At 28.6% G+C, this 21,140-nt stretch overlaps 3 protein-coding genes across 3 annotated transcripts; 1 reads left to right on the forward strand and 2 right to left on the reverse strand.

Annotated features, from left to right (window-relative positions):
- Positions 1-9,204: 9,204 nt before the first annotated feature.
- LOC109597085 (MMS19 nucleotide excision repair protein homolog) lies at positions 9,205-12,722 on the reverse strand. Its single transcript, XM_020012712.2, has 11 exons — positions 12,556-12,722; positions 12,300-12,502; positions 12,062-12,242; positions 11,804-12,009; positions 11,601-11,747; positions 10,244-11,498; positions 10,039-10,190; positions 9,886-9,989; positions 9,691-9,835; positions 9,471-9,641; positions 9,205-9,418 (listed from the first exon to the last, which is right to left on the reverse strand). The coding sequence occupies exons 1-11, from the start codon at positions 12,650-12,652 to the stop codon at positions 9,230-9,232; spliced, it is 2,850 nt and encodes a 949-aa protein (XP_019868271.2). The 5' UTR covers positions 12,653-12,722; the 3' UTR covers positions 9,205-9,229.
- Positions 12,723-14,086: 1,364 nt separating this feature from the next.
- On the reverse strand, positions 14,087-18,595 carry LOC109597104 (uncharacterized). Its single transcript, XM_020012732.2, has 9 exons — positions 18,200-18,595; positions 17,985-18,142; positions 17,448-17,625; positions 17,220-17,391; positions 16,899-17,059; positions 16,650-16,840; positions 16,439-16,594; positions 16,072-16,387; positions 14,087-15,244 (listed from the first exon to the last, which is right to left on the reverse strand). Exons 1-9 carry the CDS (start codon positions 18,425-18,427, stop codon positions 14,339-14,341), a joined length of 2,466 nt encoding a protein of 821 aa, XP_019868291.1. The 5' UTR covers positions 18,428-18,595; the 3' UTR covers positions 14,087-14,338.
- Positions 18,596-18,940: 345 nt separating this feature from the next.
- On the forward strand, positions 18,941-20,940 carry LOC109597105 (nicotinate phosphoribosyltransferase-like). Its single transcript, XM_020012733.2, has one exon. The coding sequence runs from the start codon at positions 19,082-19,084 to the stop codon at positions 20,729-20,731; it is 1,650 nt and encodes a 549-aa protein (XP_019868292.1). The 5' UTR covers positions 18,941-19,081; the 3' UTR covers positions 20,732-20,940.
- Positions 20,941-21,140: the final 200 nt, after the last annotated feature.

Here is a 21,140-nt window from a genome sequence, read left to right on the forward strand (position 1 = left end):
AGTTATAGTTGCAAATTGTACGATAATATATTAAAATTAGAACATCTTAGTCTGTAAAATATTATTCTTTGTTAGTATAAGTTATAAATAGGAGTACCCTACTGTATCGCATTCATTCCAATTCCATTTCCAATTCCATTTCCAATTCCAATTCCAATTCCATTTTCAATATTCATTAGACATAAGTATTTTGTATTCTAACTTTCTGTTCAACTAAATATAGTAATAAATTGTATAAGTAAAATAAAAGTTTTTAAAAATATAAATAAGTGTCGTGATTCGCAACAAATTTGGCGACGAGGATGGGATATCTTTAAAAATAGCCAGAAGAAGATCATACGTAATCTACTCAAGCAGCTTTTGGTGGAAGAATCCTTTGAAGATAACGAATCTCGCACAAGATGTCCAAAATTCTGTAAGTCGACTCCTTTTCTTACCATTCCTTATTTTTGCTCATAATTGATATAGTTTATTCGTATTTAATTCATTTTATTATAATCTTATAATAATGCCTGATTCAACTAGTGAAGAAATGCCTACATATAAATTAACTGAATTGTTTTCTCTTATACCTGAATATGATGGTGATCAAATTTTATTAAGTTCTTTTAAAAACTCTTGTAATATACAACTTTGGAATTATGTGAAGGTAACCAAGATATTTTATTAACAGTCCATATTAAAAATAAATTACGTGGTCGTGCTTCTCAATTAATAAACTCTAGAAATATTAATAATTGGCGAGAAATTAAAATTTTATTAAATACTCATTTTGGTGATAGCCGTGATTTAAACTCTTTAATTCATGATTTAAATAGAATTAGACAAGGACAGAATGAAAATCCGTTAGGTTTTATTCACAGAGTCAATGCACATAATGCGAAACTGCATAGTTGTATAAACACTCAGAATCTTTCGCGTGAACAAAAGGAAAGTCAATGCACCATGATTGATAATATGTGCCTTGATACTCCCCTTACCGGTCTAGATAGTAAATTAGGGTCAATAATACGTGCAAGTAATCCGCAAAACCTTGTTGAAGCAGCAATTCGTATAAAACGCGAATGTCAACTAAACTACCTTGAAGCCTCTAAGTCACCTAATAAGAATCAAAATTATTTACAAAATAAAAATGCAAAAAAAATTTTGTAATTATTGCAAAAAGCCTGGTCATTCAATTAACGATTGTAGAAACAAAAATAATAATTCACACATAAACCAAACTAATAGAACGCATTCTAATTATAATTATAATAATAATAACAATTATCAAAGGAATCCCTATAACTCAAATAATCCAAATAATCAAGCTCGTTATAAACAAAACTATAATTCAAACCATTTTAATCCTAGTTATAAAAAATCTCAATTTAATCAATCCAACTCCAATAATCAGAGCAATAACTACTCAAGAAGTACAAATGCTTTAAACGGACAACAGGAGTGCACGATGGGCGATGTAACTCCTTCAACATCAAAAGCCCAACCAAATCAAATCAGAACAGAAAGAACAACATTTTAAATACACTTTTCCAATATAATAATACAAATAATCATAACAATTATAATATTAAAAATAATTTCCATAAACATAATAATATATATTCTCATAAAAAAACTCAACAAATAAAAAATTATCATCATCATGAACAAATAAATAAATCTTATGACCAAAAGTGTCAAATAAATAATAATGAATATAATAATGAATATAATAATAAAAATGTCGTAGTAGAAAATGAATACTTTGGTGAAAGATATTGCAATGTTGAACTTGACTATTTTTATGAAAATTTTGAAGGTATCAATGAAAGCTGTAATAATGAGCCAAGTAGCGACAACCTTTTAAATAACAATGATGATGCAACTTATGTTAATGCTTTGAATGAGAATGAAATACCCAATATTACAAACAATTTATAAAACTAAAAACAAATTCAAAAGTTAAAGAAGGACTCTGTTTAAAACAAACCATAAATAAAAACCTATTATTAGCTGAGGCAATTGTTAAAGTAGAAAACGGATATTTTTTAACAACAATTTGTAGACTTACAAAATATTAATCACATTAATAATCTTATCGAAAAAATAAATAGTAACAATATTATAACACCTAAATCTAGAAACGATAAAATTCTTGATCAATTAAGATTAAAACATTTAAACGAAGAGGAACAAAATTTAATAGAAGACTTATGTTTAAAATATAACGAAATATTCTATCTAGATGGTGATAAATTATCATTTACTAATGAGATTAAACACTGCATTGATACAGGAAATACAAAACCAATATACACAAAATCGTATCGATATCCACATAAAACCGAAGTAAAAACTCAAATTGACAAAATGTTAGGTCCTCTCCAGTGTGGGTAGTTCCGAAAAAACCTGATGCTAGTGGAAAAATTAAATGACGTGTAGTCATTGATTATAGAAAATTAAACGAAATTACTGTCTCAGATCGTTACCCTTTACCAAACATTTCTGATATTTTAGATCAACTAGGTAAATGTTCTTATTTTACAACTCTAGATCTTGCTAGTGGTTTTCATCAAATAGAATTAAATAAAGAAGATATTCCTAAAACAGCATTTACAGTTGAAAATGGTCACTATGAATATGTTCGTATGCCATTTGGATTAAAGAACGCTCCTTCTACTTTTCAAAGAGTGATGGATCATATAATGTCTGGTATTCAAAATGAAAAATGTTTAATTTATATGGATGATATTATTATTTACTCTCCTACTTTAGAAGAACATATGCAAAGATTGAACGAAGTTTTTAAACGATTATAATTTAAAATTGCAACCAGATAAATGTGAATTTCTTCGTAACGAGGTTGTTATCTAGGTCACATTATTACTTCAGATGGATTAAAACCAAATCCTGAGAAAATTCACGCTGTTCAAAACTTTCCTCAACCTACTAATGTTAAAGAAATTCGAACATTCCTTGGTTTAACTGGTTATTACCGCAGATTTATTCCTAATTATGCAAAAATTATAAAACCTTTAACAAATCTCTTAAAAAAAGATATTAATTTTGATTTCGACAGTAGTATTTTTTCAAAAAGGAAATATAAATAAACTTCAAGAACAAATAATGGATGATTTCTTAAATTATAATGAAGATTTCTCAACAACGAAACTAAATACCGTCTGTAGTTCGTCAGTACCTAATAGACGATATTTCATAATTGCAATTACAAATGAAAAGGAAGACATACAAAGACAAATTTTTAAAATTCTTTACGAAAACAAAGATATATTTTCTGAAGATAAAACGTACTATTTTGAAAACCTCAATGAAATTAATATAGCAGAAATACTCTCTTTTATATTTGCCGACGACGAAAGAAACTTTATAATCTGTAAAAATATAATTATAGAACCAAACGTCGATGAACGTAATACTATTTTAGACAACTTTCATAATGAAAGAATAATCTTCATAGGGGAATTAATGAAACCTTGCGAAGAATCAAAGAAAAATACTATTGGAAAAACATCCAAAAAGACGTCGAGAATTATGTAAAATCTTACAGATCAACCTCTTGTAATAACTGAAACTCCTAAAACAGCTTTTGAAAGATTAAACATAGATATTTTGGAAATCCCGAAATCTAATTACATCTTAACTATCCGCGATGAATTAACAAAATTCACACAAGCATATCCTTTAATGAACAAGTCTGCAAAACAAGTTGCATTAACACTATTACTATATTTTCAACACTATGGTATTCCTCTCCGAATTCATTGTGATGCTGGAAAAGAATTTAACAATAACACCATAAAAGATTTAGCCAAACTATACAATTTCAAATTAACTTTTAGCTCAGTGGCACATCCGCAAAGCAACGGATCACTGGAACGATTCCATTCAACTTTGATTGAAATGATAAGAATCTTTAAAATAGAAAATCCCGATGAACATGTCTTAAATGCTCTACCTTATGCTGTAATCTCCTATAATAATACGAAAATAAAAACAACTGGTTTTACACCGTATGAACTAATTCTAGGACACACTAGTAGTCGAAATCCAGAAAATTATTACAATGAGTCACAACTAATAAGTAAATATGCAAACGAATTGAAAAATAAAGCTAGTTACCTTAATAAACAAGCCAGATTAAATATTGAAAGATCAAAAGAAAAAGCAAAAATTAGATTCGATAAACATGTAAACTATCCTAATACTTTCGAAGTAAATCAAAAAGTATGGTTAAAAGAAAGCCAGATAGGAAATAAACTAAAAGACAAATATCTAGGTCCGTTTACAATAAAAAGAATTGTACTCCCAAACTCTGCTGTCATATCAAATGATCAATATGAAAGCCAAGTCAATTTCGATAGATTAAAATTATATACTGAAAGAATTAAAGAAAATTAAGAATAACCTTTGTTACAGGATTGCCCTAATACTCTTATCAAAATACCAAAATATAATAACGGAAAACTTCAAAATAATCCCATTAAATCATACTCTAGGAATATATTATCACTACGAACAAAATATGGAAATTAATTGTGTACAGAAATATTGACTTTATAAGAGACGCTTTTGATAGAAACGAAATAATTTTACAAACTTTAAAAGACTCCTTAGATACTCAGTATGCACGAATGTTATATTTTGTTGCTGAAATTAGACCTCACACTCTTGTATTGGATAGAATTATTAAACAAATTAAAGATAAATTTAACACAGCCGTTTGGAAAACCATCTCAGGAAACTTAGACGCATCAGATGGTGAATATTAGATAAATGCATTAACCAAATCGAAAAAGATGAAAAACATATCGAAAACTTAATGAAAAATCAAATACTAATTACTACTTCAACGATTAAAAATTTCAATTATACTATTCAAAAACTCCAAATTGACGAAGAAACGTTTAACAATGATATAAAAATTATTGATATTATGATCTCTAACATAACCGATAATATGAATTTACTCGAAGCGAAAATTTCAATCTCTGCGAACAATTATTAGAATCTTTTATTTTTATCAATGGAGAGCTTGACGATATTATAAATAGTTTAACTTTCGCGAAAATAAATATTGTGCATCCTTCTGTAATACAACCTCTAAACCTTTTAGATGAACTCTCAAAGATAAATTCAGAATTAAGAAAAGATAGATTACCTTTAGATAACACTAAAGAAAACATTCCAAAATTCTTAAACATTATTAAATTAGACGCATATCAATCGAACTCTAAAATAATTTTTGTACTAAATATCCCAACAGTCCAAATAGACTCGTTTAAGCTATGTCACTTATTTTCCCTTCCATTAAAAGATGATCGAACTAAACTTTTTCATACTATCCTAAATTCCCATAAATACCTAATCATATCCGATTTTAATCGACAGTATGCAGTAACAAATGACATAGATAAATGTCAAAATATAGGCACAAAGACGAAAATATGTAAAAACATTGTTCTATATCCTGTGGATAATAATGCTATTTGTGAGGCTCAAATTTTGATGAATCCGAGAAAAATTCCAGAAACATGTGTAGTTTCAACCTTTGATTACCAAGACTATAATATTCAACCTCTAAATACTAATAAATGGTTAATAGTGACTAGTAATCCTATATCTATCACTATTACATGTGCCAATACTCCAACTGAAACTGAATTAGCCAAAACTAATGTCATTATACAATTAAAACCAATGTGTACCGGATACATAGGCGAAGTCAAAATTTCGTCCAACTATGAAAAAGCAGAATTCAATTATACAGATGTCATAATAACTCCACAAATACCTTTTGAATCTGCCTGCCTGTCTACATCTGCCAAAACAAGAAAAACTTCCGAAATTAAAACCTTTGAAAATTAACAAATTCAACCTAGACGAACTTAAAGTAGCAGAAACAAAATTGAATCAATATCAAGACCAGCTTGATGACCTTATCAACGAAACCATCATCACAAAACATTGGCCATGGTTCACTTATTTGACGGTAACCATTATCGTTACTATCATAATTATCTACATATGCTGTAAAATAAGAAGAAGAAGGATCATCATAAATCGAATCACCTCTTCAAATTAACCTCCACCACCACCATCTGGACCAACAACGAGGATTCAACCCCTTCTTTCAAGATCGCAACGAAGACGTCCCTCCATTTCACGAGTGCGCGATCCTAACATTGAACAAAACGAACTTTCCGAAGTGATATTTAATGACAATAACAGTGTTAAATTTGTGCCAGTTTAAATTATGAACTTTTATGAACTATTATAAAACTCCTTTATAACTTTATAATTTTATTTTTTTGATTTTTATTCTTCGATAGAATAAAACTCTTTTAAAACGGGGAGTTGTTATATCTGATAGATAAGCACATTATATTATTTATCTGCGCATTAGAAATATAATACTTCTTTATGAATTGTTAAAATAGTTATAGTTGCAAATTGTACGATAATATATTAAAATTAGAACATCTTAGTCTGTAAAATATTATTCTTTGTTAGTATAAGTTATAAATAGGAGTACCCTACTGTATCGCATTCATTCCAATTCCATTTCCAATTCCAATTCCATTTTCAATATTCATTAGACATAAGTATTTTGTATTCTAACTTTCTGTTCAACTAAATATAGTAATAAATTGTATAAGTAAAATAAAAGTTTTTAAAAATATAAATAAGTGTCGTGATTCGCAACATATATACCGTCGAAATTAATCTCTATTTATATTTGTTTATTAAATTTACACTATAAGCGGGTCGGGTAAAAATACCCGTCTCGAGAATTGTTAATTGTTAGCGGGCCGGGTAATTTTTACCTTTTTTTTACTTTAAAAGCGGGGTGAGATGATTTTACTCTATTGGTTTTCATACGGAACTGAAAGAATTATCTCTTATTTTTTGTTGTCATTCAACAAGTTAGTTTGGACTATTTTGCTACCCGCCTATAGTGTGTTAAGAGTTCAAACTTCACCAGATTTTTTCAATTCAATCAATCTAACATTAAATAGGGTGCAAACATTACAAAACATATGGTATATTATATATATCCCTCAAAAGTATAAAAAAAGATTTTAAGACAATTGAGGCGTCCAGTTTCAAAACTACTTTAAAACATTTTATTAAAAAAATTAGTTGATAGTGGCGCTGCTTTCATTTTGATAATTTTTAATAATATTTACCATATTTGTTATCAAAACCTATTATAACACTATTAAATTTCCCTCCACACATTGCGTACAGTACAAAACTGTTTTAATCCTTTGCCAGTAAGGTTTCAGAACTATCTACATCCAGTAATATAATGTTAAAACTTATTATATCAATTGTGATATCAATAAGTCAAATATTGTACGTTTACAAAACTGATCTTATCCTGTGACATTTATTTCCGACCTAAAGGGGTTTTCTTTAGCATTTTTTCTAATGTGTCTAAGTAAAATTGTTGTTAAAAGTTATTTATTTTAATGTGATTAGTGATCCAAATAAAACTAAAAGTCTGTTACGGAAGAAACTTAATACTTAAAACGCTTCGAAAAGGTAAAAAGAGTTACGTAATTCATCAAAGTGGAAAAACAGAACATAAATTTCTACAAAGATATTATTGACAGTGCAAATGAGTTATTTGATGACCCTGCAAACTTTGAAAAAGTTGGATTGCGAGTATAATAAAAATACTTATTTTAAACTTTTTCAAAACTTCTTCTTCTAACGCATTCAAAACTTTTTAAATCCATTGTATGACAACAAAACTTTAATCCATATTATTTTTTTAAATAATAAATTTTTCCTGGGGTAGATTTTTTTAAAAAACATGGAACGAGTGTTAAAAGTATTCTGATAACTTGTGCAAAAAACAAATTTCTACCTCTTACCTGGGAGACGTTTTAAATTTTCTGTAAATTGTGTAATAGTTACTTAAAACTGCCTCATATTTGTCCGTATAACCCTGTTAACTAATTAATTATGTTGAATAATAAACAATAAAAATACAAATGACAATGGTACATTAGATTATAAAAATATCCTATATTTCATAAATATGTGTCGGGAAAGGGTAAGAATTTTGAGATTCCACATTGTTCATTTGTAACTTTTATTTACACTTTACTCGAAACGATACACTATTTAATTCTGTATTACTAATTAACAATAATGATATCGACAAATTTTTTTCATGTCTTTTAGAATCAAAGAGGCTCACTTTTATAAAACTTATTTGGACATATTTATTCTTCCCTTACTTTGACATTCTGTTGAATTATATATGAAATCTACTTAACTGGAATCCATTTCATTTGTTGATTTATCTATTTTTTTATTTAGCATTTTTATATGTTTAGAATTAACTTTAAAGCTTTATACAGTTGTTATTGCAATCTTAATTTTCAATAGTTGTGTTTTTTTAAACTACCTCACTTATTAATTCTTTTTTCACTAGTTAGGTATTTTCCCTAAAACATGTTTAATAAAGTTGGTACCTATAAAACTTTTGAAATTGTCACTACAATTCTTCTGTCAGTTGATTAAAAATGTTTATGATTTTTTTCAGTATTTATCGTTAATTTACTGACAAATGTTGCTGGTGATTTTGCAAAGTTGATGAAAGTTTAGTATTGTTCATAGTACATTTGAAGCGGGTAAGTAACATATATTTTTATTAATGTATTTTATATCTGTCGAATATCTGTGTACATGTAAAATATTTTATTTATTTATTTTTTTTTTGTTTAATTAAGAATCAAATAAGTTATATAGATAATAATACTTACAATTGTAAACTTCATATAAACTACTCATTGAAATATCAATTCAGAAACTTAATGTATATGTGGCAGATTTTATTTTTTCTTCCCAACACCTCGTTAGCCTATTAAATTGAGTCTCATGCAAGTCATTGCACAATAATGATTTTGTGGGTATTAGGATATGTTCTTATAATATAATAAATCTTTAAAACCTCTCAATATTTGTGTAACAACTGATTATACTCATTGATTATTTGTATTGTATCACAGACATATTCAAAGAGATATTGGAAACCTTGATCATCCACTGGTCCACTACTAACTGAAGATTCTAGTAATACATCCACATATTACAGTGTAGGCTTTGAGCTTAGATCAACCTTAAGTATGTAAATTAACTACTTGGAATACCATACAAACATACAAATAAATCAGGAAAATAAATACATTACATTTTTAATATCTTTATTTTTTCAAATAGGTGCATCTAATAAGTACCAAGAATTTCTGGCACTAACTGCTTCTTTTCTAACAATTCTCTTTCTATCATCAATACATATTCCCAGTTGCGTAATTATTGACTGCTTAAATGGCAGTAGTTTAAATACTGGGTAGTTTCCAGCATACTGTTGCAAACATTTGATTGCTGCGACCCGGACTCTCTTAAAATTATATATGATTATACATACTATATTTATAGTCTATTTTATTTACCATTGACGATTCAAACGTTGTCAACTTTAAAAATCTTGTAATCAAATCCTCCAAATTATCTTCCATTACTTGCTCACCTCCTTTAATTAATTCATCTAAAGCTTCCAATACAACACATAAGACATCAGATTCTTGACAACGTTCCAAACATAGTACAATTAATCTTTTTACCTAAAACCTCGTTTCGGCATATTCGTTTATGATTAAATGTAATACTTACTTTGTCAAAGTTCATTAATAAAACCTGCTTAGGAATGAATTCAATTAAGTAGCCTGTTGCAGCTAAATATGAATTTTTAACATTATCATATCTAGCCGATAATTTTTTTACAACAGATGTAAAAAATCTTTGTTTATATAAAATTCTAAAATTGAATTGAATTAAATTGTGTTTATAACAATTAAGGATACATACCCAATATTGCAGTAACTTCTGGTAGTCAAATCACCTTGTGAGTCATTCATAATGATTCTAAATCCTTTTGCAGATATTGCATCTCGATCCAGTAATTCCATTAACTAAAATAAATTAATAAATAGATGACTAGATTAATTATATATTCCTTACTATATCTTCCCATTCATTACAAAATTTTGAATTCTTCATTGCCAAAGCCTTTGTAATCCATGTAACTATTTCAATGACAACATTCAAATCAGTTTCAAGTTTATGTTGGCAAATATTTCTAATGTGTGTCAAATATGAATCAAGGAGTTGATCTGTAAAGGTATAAATAATAATTGCAAATAAGAATTAAATTGGTCAATCTTACCATCAGTAACTTTGTTTAAAATGTTAGCTAATAGTTGTATGGAATGATCTCTGATAAATGCACTTTGATGATATGATAGTTCAACTAATTCAAATAATATTTTATTGTCAATTCCCAGATTTTGTTTCAATCTTATTAAAAGACCATTAAGTAAGGTAATAAATGTTTTTGGACATTTATCCTTCAAAGGTCCCACAGATTCTGTATATGTTTCCAAAATTTGTTGCTGCTTTTCATATGCACAATTTCCAATTAAAAGCTTGAGTACTTTATTTATAGTCAATAAAAGATCTACGTCATCCTCGATGTTGTCTTTTATCATAATAATTATTGAAATCAATTTGTCTAATATCTGTTCTTGAGTATATTTTTGTACATTTTCATTATCTTCGTACTTTTCAAGCATCTTTTTTATATTGTTTAGTACAATATGATTAATCTGATTACCTTCAAAGGCAAGAGTCGCCATTTTTTTAACAATTGTGGACGTAAAATTTTCTAAATCTACTATCTCACAGAGCGCGTCCAAATAAAGATCTAATGCTATTTCATCAGCACATTTAATTTTATCTATAATATACACATTCACCTCATCTGAATATTCTCTGGCAATAAATTTGAAGCAGCGGACAAGTGATTGACGAAAATCAACTCTAGTTACCAACAGCAACATCATATTATTATAAACGGCTTTTCTAACATCTAAAGGTAATAATTTTATAATATTGCTTAAACTATTGTAACCCACTATTTTTAAATCTAAACTTTCATCAATTGAGGCCTTTAAACAAAGTAAAGGTACTGTGTTCAATTCTTTTAAATCTGCAATATTAAATCCGTGGATGGTAGAAGCCATTAGAAACCCTGTTAATGGTTCGAGTAGTTTACATTTTTGTAATGGAGACTCTGTGATATTATATGTGTTAACTATAATTGGAACTACTTCTTTTGTTATAAATTGTGAGGACTCTCTTGAAGCAAGTGCTATGTGCAATAACAGTTTTATAGATGGCTCAAAAAGTTTTGCATCAGGTAAAATGTTTCCAATTAATGTGTCACTTATATCTTTTAATATGTTGTTAAAAACGTATAATTGACCATTAGATAATTTTTTAATGACTGCCTGTAATGTTTGCAAACAAGCCTTTTCCAATTCAGGGTTGTTGCAGTTAAGTAATTCTTTTTGAATTAAAGACCATATTTTGGAGGCCTGTTGGATGTATTCATCAACTTCAAAATTTTTACATCCCAATTCCTGAAAGATAAAATGCTTTGTATATAAACCACACTAAATAAATTTATACTAATATTTAGGTATTTATTCATATTCAAGAAAGTTGTTGAAAATACTACTTACCAAAAGTTTTAGGGAGTCAATTTTAGCTATCAATAATGTTGATTCCAATTTTTCAATGGCCAGTGATAAACAATGTTCTCCAAATTCTGGTATAGCACATAAACAAGGACATAAAGAATCAGATAAGTCTTCTCTAGTGGCAGTTACCTTAAATAAATGACTAATAAACATCAAGGTCTAATCCAGAAAGATAATATTAATACATTGGGGTCTTTGGGTGCAGCTCTAAAATCAACAGGAAAATAGCAAGCCAAAACTTCAAACATGTCTTCACTTAAATGTCCAAGGGAAACTGCTCCAAGAAATGTTGGTATCCATTTAAAAATAAATAATAAGTTTTTGGGATCTCTTTCTGAATCAATGGCAGTCATCACCCCATAAACAAAGTCAGTTCCCATAGATTGTATTTCTAAAAATTAAACAAATAAAATATACAAAATATAAATATTAATGCCAACAACCATTTCTATGTTTTTCCAAAAATATTTTCAAAATATTGTAAATCCTTAATCTGTCTGGTTGCTGCTGTTGTTGACATGCCACATTATTAAATAACGAAGTTAAAATTATAACTGCTGATCCATCAGGAAGGTTATTAAATTTTGATAAAGCTAATATTCCTTTTAATGTTGATGGTAACACCTTAAATTTCAATAGTTGAAACACTTTTATAATTAATATTCATTAACATTCAATTACCTGATGGTTATCTTTCAAGCGATCACTATAAAAATTACATATTACAGATAGTTGTTGGCCATTTAAAACATGGTCAGATATATTCTCTAATACATCAGAAAGTATTAGAATCCCTAGTTCGCGTTTTGAAACAATAGGATTAGTCAGTAAAGACTGAAGACTTTGTATCAGTTCTAGTATTGATAATTTATTATTTTGTACATCTATAAATATATCAATTAGGTTTTGTTACATTTAATATTATTATTATTATCACCTGATACAATTTTTGAACACTTTTTTGTAAAATTTACATCATCTTTGTCTAAATGTTTAATTTCTTCAATCAATTCGTTAATAACATGTAGATCCATTTTATATTGCGAAATTTAATATAACCTATAAGAATCATAACCTAAATATCTTAAAACCATAGACACAGAATAAGTTATTTGCCATGCTCTGCCATAGATATAATTAAATATAAATCTATGTACATTTCAATATACATACATATAAATTAACCAGTAGGAAACTCCAAATTAATTGTTTTGGCTGTTGCTGCTGAAAACAATTATATTTTTCTTATTTTTTTTAATCAAGTTAAGATATAGAATAAACACACAATCACCAATTATCATATTTTTGTAAAATATTGAAAAATTGTGGACTAATTGATTAAAAAAATAAATCCATAAAAATATAATTTGTAATTATAAATATGTATATTTTTTATGAAATTTAATAAATATCCATTTCAAGGGGTGCTTACACGTTACATTTTACCTCTAAGTTTGTCAAAATCGGACAAAAATTTAAATTTTATGAAGCTTCTAAATAAGCCACACTGTATATAATTTCTCCTTTCTCTTTTCTGAAACGTATACAGTAGGAAAAGCGTTTGACCCATCTGAATTTAGAGACATTATGCATGATAGAGGCAGTAGAAATCTATCCCATGATGGGAGACTTCTTGTCTCTATTGCACATGATGACTCTTTCAGAATTTAGATGGATCAAACTGTTTTTGTACTGTATATTTGATATTTATATCTATAATTTGTATATACTGTAATATGTAATGTAAGTTTATATATGAAAACCCTAATCTTTTTAATATCAAATATTAATACATAATTATTTCCAAACCAATTTATATTTTATTTAAAAAATTTTGGAATCGGAAAATTAATTTAATCAATTTATCAGTTCCTATAATAGTGTTATATATATAGAAACATACATGTTTCACATTTATGCAATAAGAAATGTACTGAATTTGCATAATTTCAATAAAACAATGTAGTAAATAATTTCAAAGAAGTTTATTAAATGTTATTTTTACGTGTAAGTCAAAAGAGGTAAGTACCTTGCCCCTCTCAAATACACACCTTTAATCAATAACTTTAATCACACACATGATACTAATGGGATAGCATTGGTATGCACACTAAGTCTTTTGTTTCGACTGACTTTCAGAATATATTTTGTCAATTCTTTTATCTAATTTGTTAATCTATATATATATATATATATATATATATATATATATATATAAATAATAAAATAACAAAAACGTTATACGTTATCAGATTTATCATAGGATTCTTTAATATTGAGTATACATACAAATTTTCTTAAATTATGGCTTGCTCTAGTAAAGTTTGATGCTTACTGCTAAGATATAATTAAATTTTAAAGTTGATATACAATTAACGAAAGATTTTCAATATATGAAAATCGAATTTACTATAAAATTCACTTAAATGGATTAAATTTTGATACATAGGTACTATGAAAATACTTAATACAACAGTATATTTTTTTATTTCTAAAAGTATGTCGACAGGTGATTCAAGATAACATTTAAATTATAATTTTTTATTATTTTATGGGATTTTCACAATGAGACAAACATTTCAGGTATTATTTACAAATGCCATTTAATAATAAATTTCTATTGATAAACTTAAAACTATTGTCTCAACATAATGAGATCTGAGCGTACAAGACGTTGCTGAACAGAACAGATTTTGGAAAATTTATCACAATTTTTGTAATTAATACGTCTCCCCCATAATAGAGACTACAAGGGCCGACCAGCCTGTAAATGGTCGGCAACCACTACCCTCACCAGTTTTGTCATTGTATTGCTCCCAAATATAGCCAGTTTTGGTATATTGGTTCATTAAGTTACGTATAACGTTCATCCTTAATTCTTTGTATATTTCTTTGGATTGATTTTTAAAAGGACCTTCTACATTAGAATAAAAATGTAATGCTCTTATTGCCAAAAAATTAATGTTAATCCAAACTTGACCTCTCCAGTAAGGTGGATCGTGTTCAGTGTTTCTTTTCATGTATAACGGAGAATTTGGAGACAGCGATCTTAAACCATAGTCTGACCACAAATTGTTAGGATTTCGAATGTCCGTAAGAATTTTTCCCAATTTATGAGAATCGGGCTCGATAATCTGCATTAAAAATGGAAATAAACTGACGTATCCAAAAGAAGAGTCGACTAAGCGATATTCTGGATTTTTAGTCGTAATTCGGATCATTTCTAGGTTTTGGTTTTGTGATCTTGGCAACGGTTTGGGACGTTGTAGAATTATAGAATCAGTGTGATAACCATAATCCGCGTAGACCTGGGCGAAGTCGGACCAATGTAGACGATCCATTAGTTTGTTGTCTCTTAAGTACGCCGCCGTTTGTTCATATTTAAATCCATCCTTATTTAAAATTTTTGAGAGTTTAGCCATGGTGTCAGCTGCCATTACAATCCAACAATAGAGATCGATATGACGTTCTTCATCGGTGGGGTGGGACGCCCTGGGATAGTCGTCCAATCCTGAAGTGAGCGTTTTTGGATTTAATTCACGGTTAGTTAAAGGATCTCTTCCTCTCCAACGGTATGAACCGGGAACTGTCCCCTTCTGTGTTGTGTTGAACCATGTAAACCATGCCTAAATTAAATCAGTTAAACGATATTAGTTTATTATTATTATTAGTACTTAAAATCTACTAATTATATTATTAAATTTAAATCAATATTAATTAGTTTTACTCCACATTAATATATACAGTGTGGCAAATTAAAAGCAGGACACTTGTGTTTTTTTTTCAAAACTAAAGTTTACAGGGTAATTTTTTATAAAAAATATAACTATATACCTCTGAATTGAGCATCCCCAGAAACGTGTATATATCAAGTTTCATAAAAAATATGCATATTCATAATTGTTTGCAATTTTCATGACTAAAAAATTAAGGCTGTGGTTTTGAGCAAAAAAATGTGAAATTTTGTCTATAAGTACCTAATTAACTAACTTAACTGGCGCAACCAAATCTGTGCATCTTTTTAATGGTCGGCAAATGAAATCGTGTGAGAAAGTACCTTTATTTATACTGTAATTATATTTAAATTGGACAAAATTATACAAATTTAAACAACTCTCAATAACAATTTAATACAACTTTTGATGAATATGTTATATATTCGGAAATCGTACATTTCATTATCAAAGTTGCCATTTTTTAAAGAAAATATTAAAATTATTAAAATTCATTTTAAAACAAAATTATTAGAATATTATTCCAACAATTCACATTAAATAAAATAGTTATGGTACTATGCCCACAAATTTCTGGGGAATAGCAAAAAAATATCGATTTGACACTTGAAAAGATTTGATATTTCAAATGTAATATTCTATATATTGTTATATAATTAATTAATTATGGTTTTTAATATATAAAAGTTTGGATTTTTATCTATTTTTTATTATATTACCTGTAGTCTAGGATACAGTCTCTCCAATAATTGTAAACGAGTTCCAGCCAGTTCCTTTTCATATTTCGCAATAATATATCTAAGTGTTAGGAAGAATGTTGGTGGATTAGCATTTGTGTTTCTTTGAACTACAAATTCTTCAGGAACTTTGGCTAAAGCTTCTACCCCTAAAATCTGCTCCCTAGGTATCCAACCTTCTACATTTATAAGATCAAACCAGTGACTAATAATGTCCAATTCAATGTCCAAATCCCATTGTGAAATCAAGAGACCATGAAAACCTTCATCCCATAAGAATCCTCTTGGGAAGAAGCTCCTAAAATGTAATACTGCAATAAAACAATAAACAATAAATTGTCAATGTTACCTTGAAGGAACTGCTGTGTATAATGGTGCATTCCAGTAATGAACAGGTTCGTTATTATAAAAACTTTCTACTTTGGAAGCACCATAAAAATATCCAATTCCACCCACCATGTTACTCAGTGCCGATTTAGCGAAATCAATTTCCTTTGGTTTAAACCTACATAACCATAGTAAATAAATAATATATCAATTTTAGGAAACAATTCACACACCCTTTTTGCTGTAAATTAAATATGTCTTCAAATTTACGATCGAATCTGTCCATATGCCATTTTAAGGCTTGGGTGTAAACGTCACCTTTAAATATTTGTTCCCGTGGACCCACACTAGCAGATTCAAAAACAACATCAATAGAAAAGGGAACCCGACCTTGAACCTGGGTTGCAATAAAATTTGGCTCAACCTGGAAATGCGTTGGCATTTTTTCATTTCTTGATTGAAATTTTATTAATTAGAATTACCTTTTCATTGGTACTGGAAAACAGCTTTTCACCTGCTAAAATAATTCTTCTAGGACCGTCTGGTTTACTTGATTCAAGTCGCAAAGATGATATCACGTTTTCTTTGAGTAAAGATAACCCTTCAACTTTTGTGCTTAAGTATGATTCTTTATCAACAGCACCTATGAGAATGATTTGATGTATTATTACTTTGTGTCAAATATAGTTAACAAAAAGAAATGTTATTGTCTGAGAAACTGAACAGGCTGCAATATATAAAAAGTCCCAGGAAACAGCAGTTTTGCTCTTATAATTTAATTATAAAAATATGCCATTGCATACCTGTAGTATTAAAAATTTTTATGACGAAATCGCCTAGACCAGACGTTCTCCCTCTCACTCCAGTAAGTTTGGTGGCACTATTGGTAGGTTTAATACTGCCTTTTGTATATTCATCTAAGGCAGTATACCACAACAAACAGACATCTTCACCTTTAAATGACTCAAATTCTGGCTACAAATACTTACTATTAAAGTATACTAAATAATTTATTATTTTGTTCATCTCACCAAAACGTCTACTTCAATTCTGGCTGTCCAGTCACCTCCATAAGAACCTCCTGCCTTTTTTATAAATGATGTTGTCAAGATAAAAGGTCCATCTATGATTTCCTGAACACCAAAACTTTCTCCATCATGTTTTTTCCATCCATATTTTTCAAGATTGTCTCCTTGTTCACACCAGTGTCTATAATTTTTAACATAATTAGCGTCATTAATTTAACAATAATTGTCTATACAATGATTTTTTACTATTCATAATTGTATTTTAATACTGGATTTATTAATTTTGATGATTATAAAATTAGTCTAGTAATTAAAACTATCATGTGATAATTTTAATGTTAAAATTTATGTCATCAATGTCTAAGCATCTGTTGTTAATTTCAATAATTTATTTTTTGACAATTTCTTAAATGGTATTTTGTGTGAAGAATATAATAAAATAATTGCATATTACTCTTTCAATGTCTGTTAATAATGTTAATGTACTTCTATTCATGTTTATTAACCCTTATAAATAAGTTTCTAAATATATCTCGTTACCTTATCCCATCACCTCCAGGCCTCAGTCTTTTAGGAAAATACCACATCAGACCATTGACCATGGAATGAGGGTCTCTTGTTTTCAATCCAAAATAAACCCCTGGCCTATAACTGCCCCAATACTGTTTTGGAACATCCAATCCACTTTGAGCAACCACCTAATGAAAATGTTAGACTCATAACTGTAATTTCTATCTTAATAAGTGATTACATACTTTAACACTATCAAATGGGGTATTAACTCTTGTTTCCAAGTATCCCATGTAGCCAAAAACTACTGCTATAAGTAAAACTACAAAGCATATTATTTGTTTCCAGAAGGTATATATGCTTCGCATTTCTTTGGGTTTAAATTCTGGATAGTTGCTACCATTACTACTACTACTATTGGTTCCTTTATCTGCTTTATTCTCAGATGTTTCCTTTCTTCGTTGCCGGGCCATTTTACGATTTAGGTTATAATTGCATTATGATTACGTGGACTTTATATTCGATAAAGTTTTATCAGCTTCAATTATTTATAACTAATAATTCATGTTTTGAATAATTTCGTGTAGTATTTAACACATGATAATTTAAGACTTAGTTGATATTTATCTGTCAATCTTACAGGATTTTCATGAGAGTTATGGGTGTTTTACCGACCATAGACAAACTATCGCTAGAGTGAATAATGATATACAAGAAAATCTTTAATAATAATAATAAAGTGTTAACAACAAACATTTACGTGAACGGAATTCATTTGTAATTTAATTATTTTGAAGTTAATATGTTGTACCATAACTATAGATCATTCAATTCTACATACTAGAAACTTACTCATATTCATTATTTAACATGGAATCATTTTTTATATATTTACATTTGTATTTTATGCATTATTTTCTAATAATTTAATTTAAATATTCGTAGTTCAGTTGGTAATTTGCGTGGTAGTTCATCTGTGAATTACTTATTTCTCAAATACCGCTGACCTTTTGACTTTGTAAAATGTTTATTCGATATACTCGAGTTAAATTCAAGGATTTGTGCACATTTATCAGTTTGTTTCGATGATGTAGCAGTTTAATTGAACTAAATTAATCGTGCAAAAGATGTCCAACTGTATTGAAGAGAGTGTTCCATACAGAAAAATGGGGCAAAACAGTATTGTTCAGCCCCTTTTAACTGATTTATATCAAATTACGATGGCCTACGCACACTGGAAGTCTGGAAAGATTGAAACTCGTGCTGTGTTTGACTTATTTTTTCGAAAAAGTCCTTTTCAAGGTGAATTTACAATTTTTGCTGGTTTAGAAGAATGTTTGAAGTTCATAGAGAAGTTCAACTACTCTGCAAGTGACATCGACTATATTAAGCAGATCTTACCGAATTCCATTGAAGAACAATTTTATGATTATTTGAAAACACTAACAGCTAAGGATATTACAGTGTATGCAATCAAAGAAGGTACAGTGGTATTTCCGAGGGTTCCTCTAATTAGAATAGAGGGACCTTTAATTGTGGCACAATTGCTGGAGACAACATTGCTCACCCTAGTAAATTACGCCAGTTTGATGGCGACAAATGCAGCTAGATACAGAATGGCTGCAGGCAGTTTAAAACTATTTGAATTTGGTTTACGAAGGGCACAGGGACCAGATGGTGGATTGTCAGCATCTAAATATGCTTATATAGGAGGATTTGATGGTACGAGCAATGTTTTAGCTGGAAAATTATTTAACATTCCAGTTAAGGGCACTCATGCACATGCTTACATTACTTCTTTTAGTAATGTTAACGAATTAACAGTACAACATTTGACACCTAAAAATGGAGGAAGTCCGCAAAACTTTTTACATTTGGCATTATTGTGGAGGGAGAAAATTTACCAAATATTTAATGTTGTTTTGTCTGAAGTAAATGATGGTGAAATAACAGCATTTGTGTCTTTTGCAATTGCTTTTCCTGATGGCTTTATGGCTTTAATTGATACATATGATGTAAAAAAGAGTGGTCTAGTCAACTTCTGTGCCGTTGCTTTGGCATTAAATGATTTGGGTTATCGAGCATTAGGAGTCAGATTGGATAGTGGTGATTTGGCATATTTGTCAAATATTGCAAGGGAGTACTTTATAAAAATTGGAAATACATTTAATATTGAGTATTTTGGTAAACTAATGATAATGGCTTCAAATGATATAAATGAAGAGACTATCCTAAGTTTAAATGATCAGGGACATAGCATCGACTCATTTGGAATAGGAACACACTTGGTAACTTGTCAGAAACAACCAGCTTTGGGATGTGTATATAAAATGGTCGAAATTAATGATGAGCCAAGAATTAAATTGAGTCATGATGTGGAAAAAGTAACTATACCAGGAAAAAAAGATGCCTACAGGTTATTCAGTGAAACAGGATATGCATTGATTGACCTCTTACAAAGATCAGTTGAGGAAGCACCTGGTGAAAATCAAAAAGTATTGTGTCGTCATCCTTTTCAAGAATCCAAGAGGGCGTTTGTTATTCCTAACAGAGTCGAAAATTTATTGAACTTGTATTGGAAAAATGGAAAACTAGTAAATGATTTGCCTAATTTACAAGAAATCAGGGACAATGTCAAACATTCTTTAAAAATTTTAAGACCTGATATAAAACGAACTTTAAATCCCACTCCTTACAAAGTATCAGTTAGTGACAATTTATACAACTTCTTACACAATTTATGGCTTGAAAATGCTCCCATTGGAGAATTGACATAGGCAGGATAAAACATTTTATACAATCTAATATTTGTAGTACTTATCTTATACCTTCACCGTATTTTATTATATATATATATATATATATATATTTTATTACATAGTATTAAAGCATTGCATATGTCTATTTAACATGTTTTCAATAATTTTATAAATGTATAATTTTTATGTGTATGCATTATTTTATACATATTAAATCTTTTAAGCAATGTGTTTGTTTTTTAAATCATGTAACATTTTAAAAAGTTATTGGTGGTAAGTAATTAAAAATATAAACCAGTGATTATTATTACATTACATTATTTAAATTCATTATTCATCTCGTTCATGTTTATTATTTTTTTGTATACTAAATAATAAGATATTTTATTTTTAAAATTTCGAAATATCAGATTTTTAACAATTCATA

Source organism: Aethina tumida, chromosome 3, assembly GCF_024364675.1.
Source record: "Aethina tumida isolate Nest 87 chromosome 3, icAetTumi1.1, whole genome shotgun sequence".
NCBI classification, from domain to species: Eukaryota; Metazoa; Arthropoda; class Insecta; order Coleoptera; family Nitidulidae; genus Aethina; species Aethina tumida.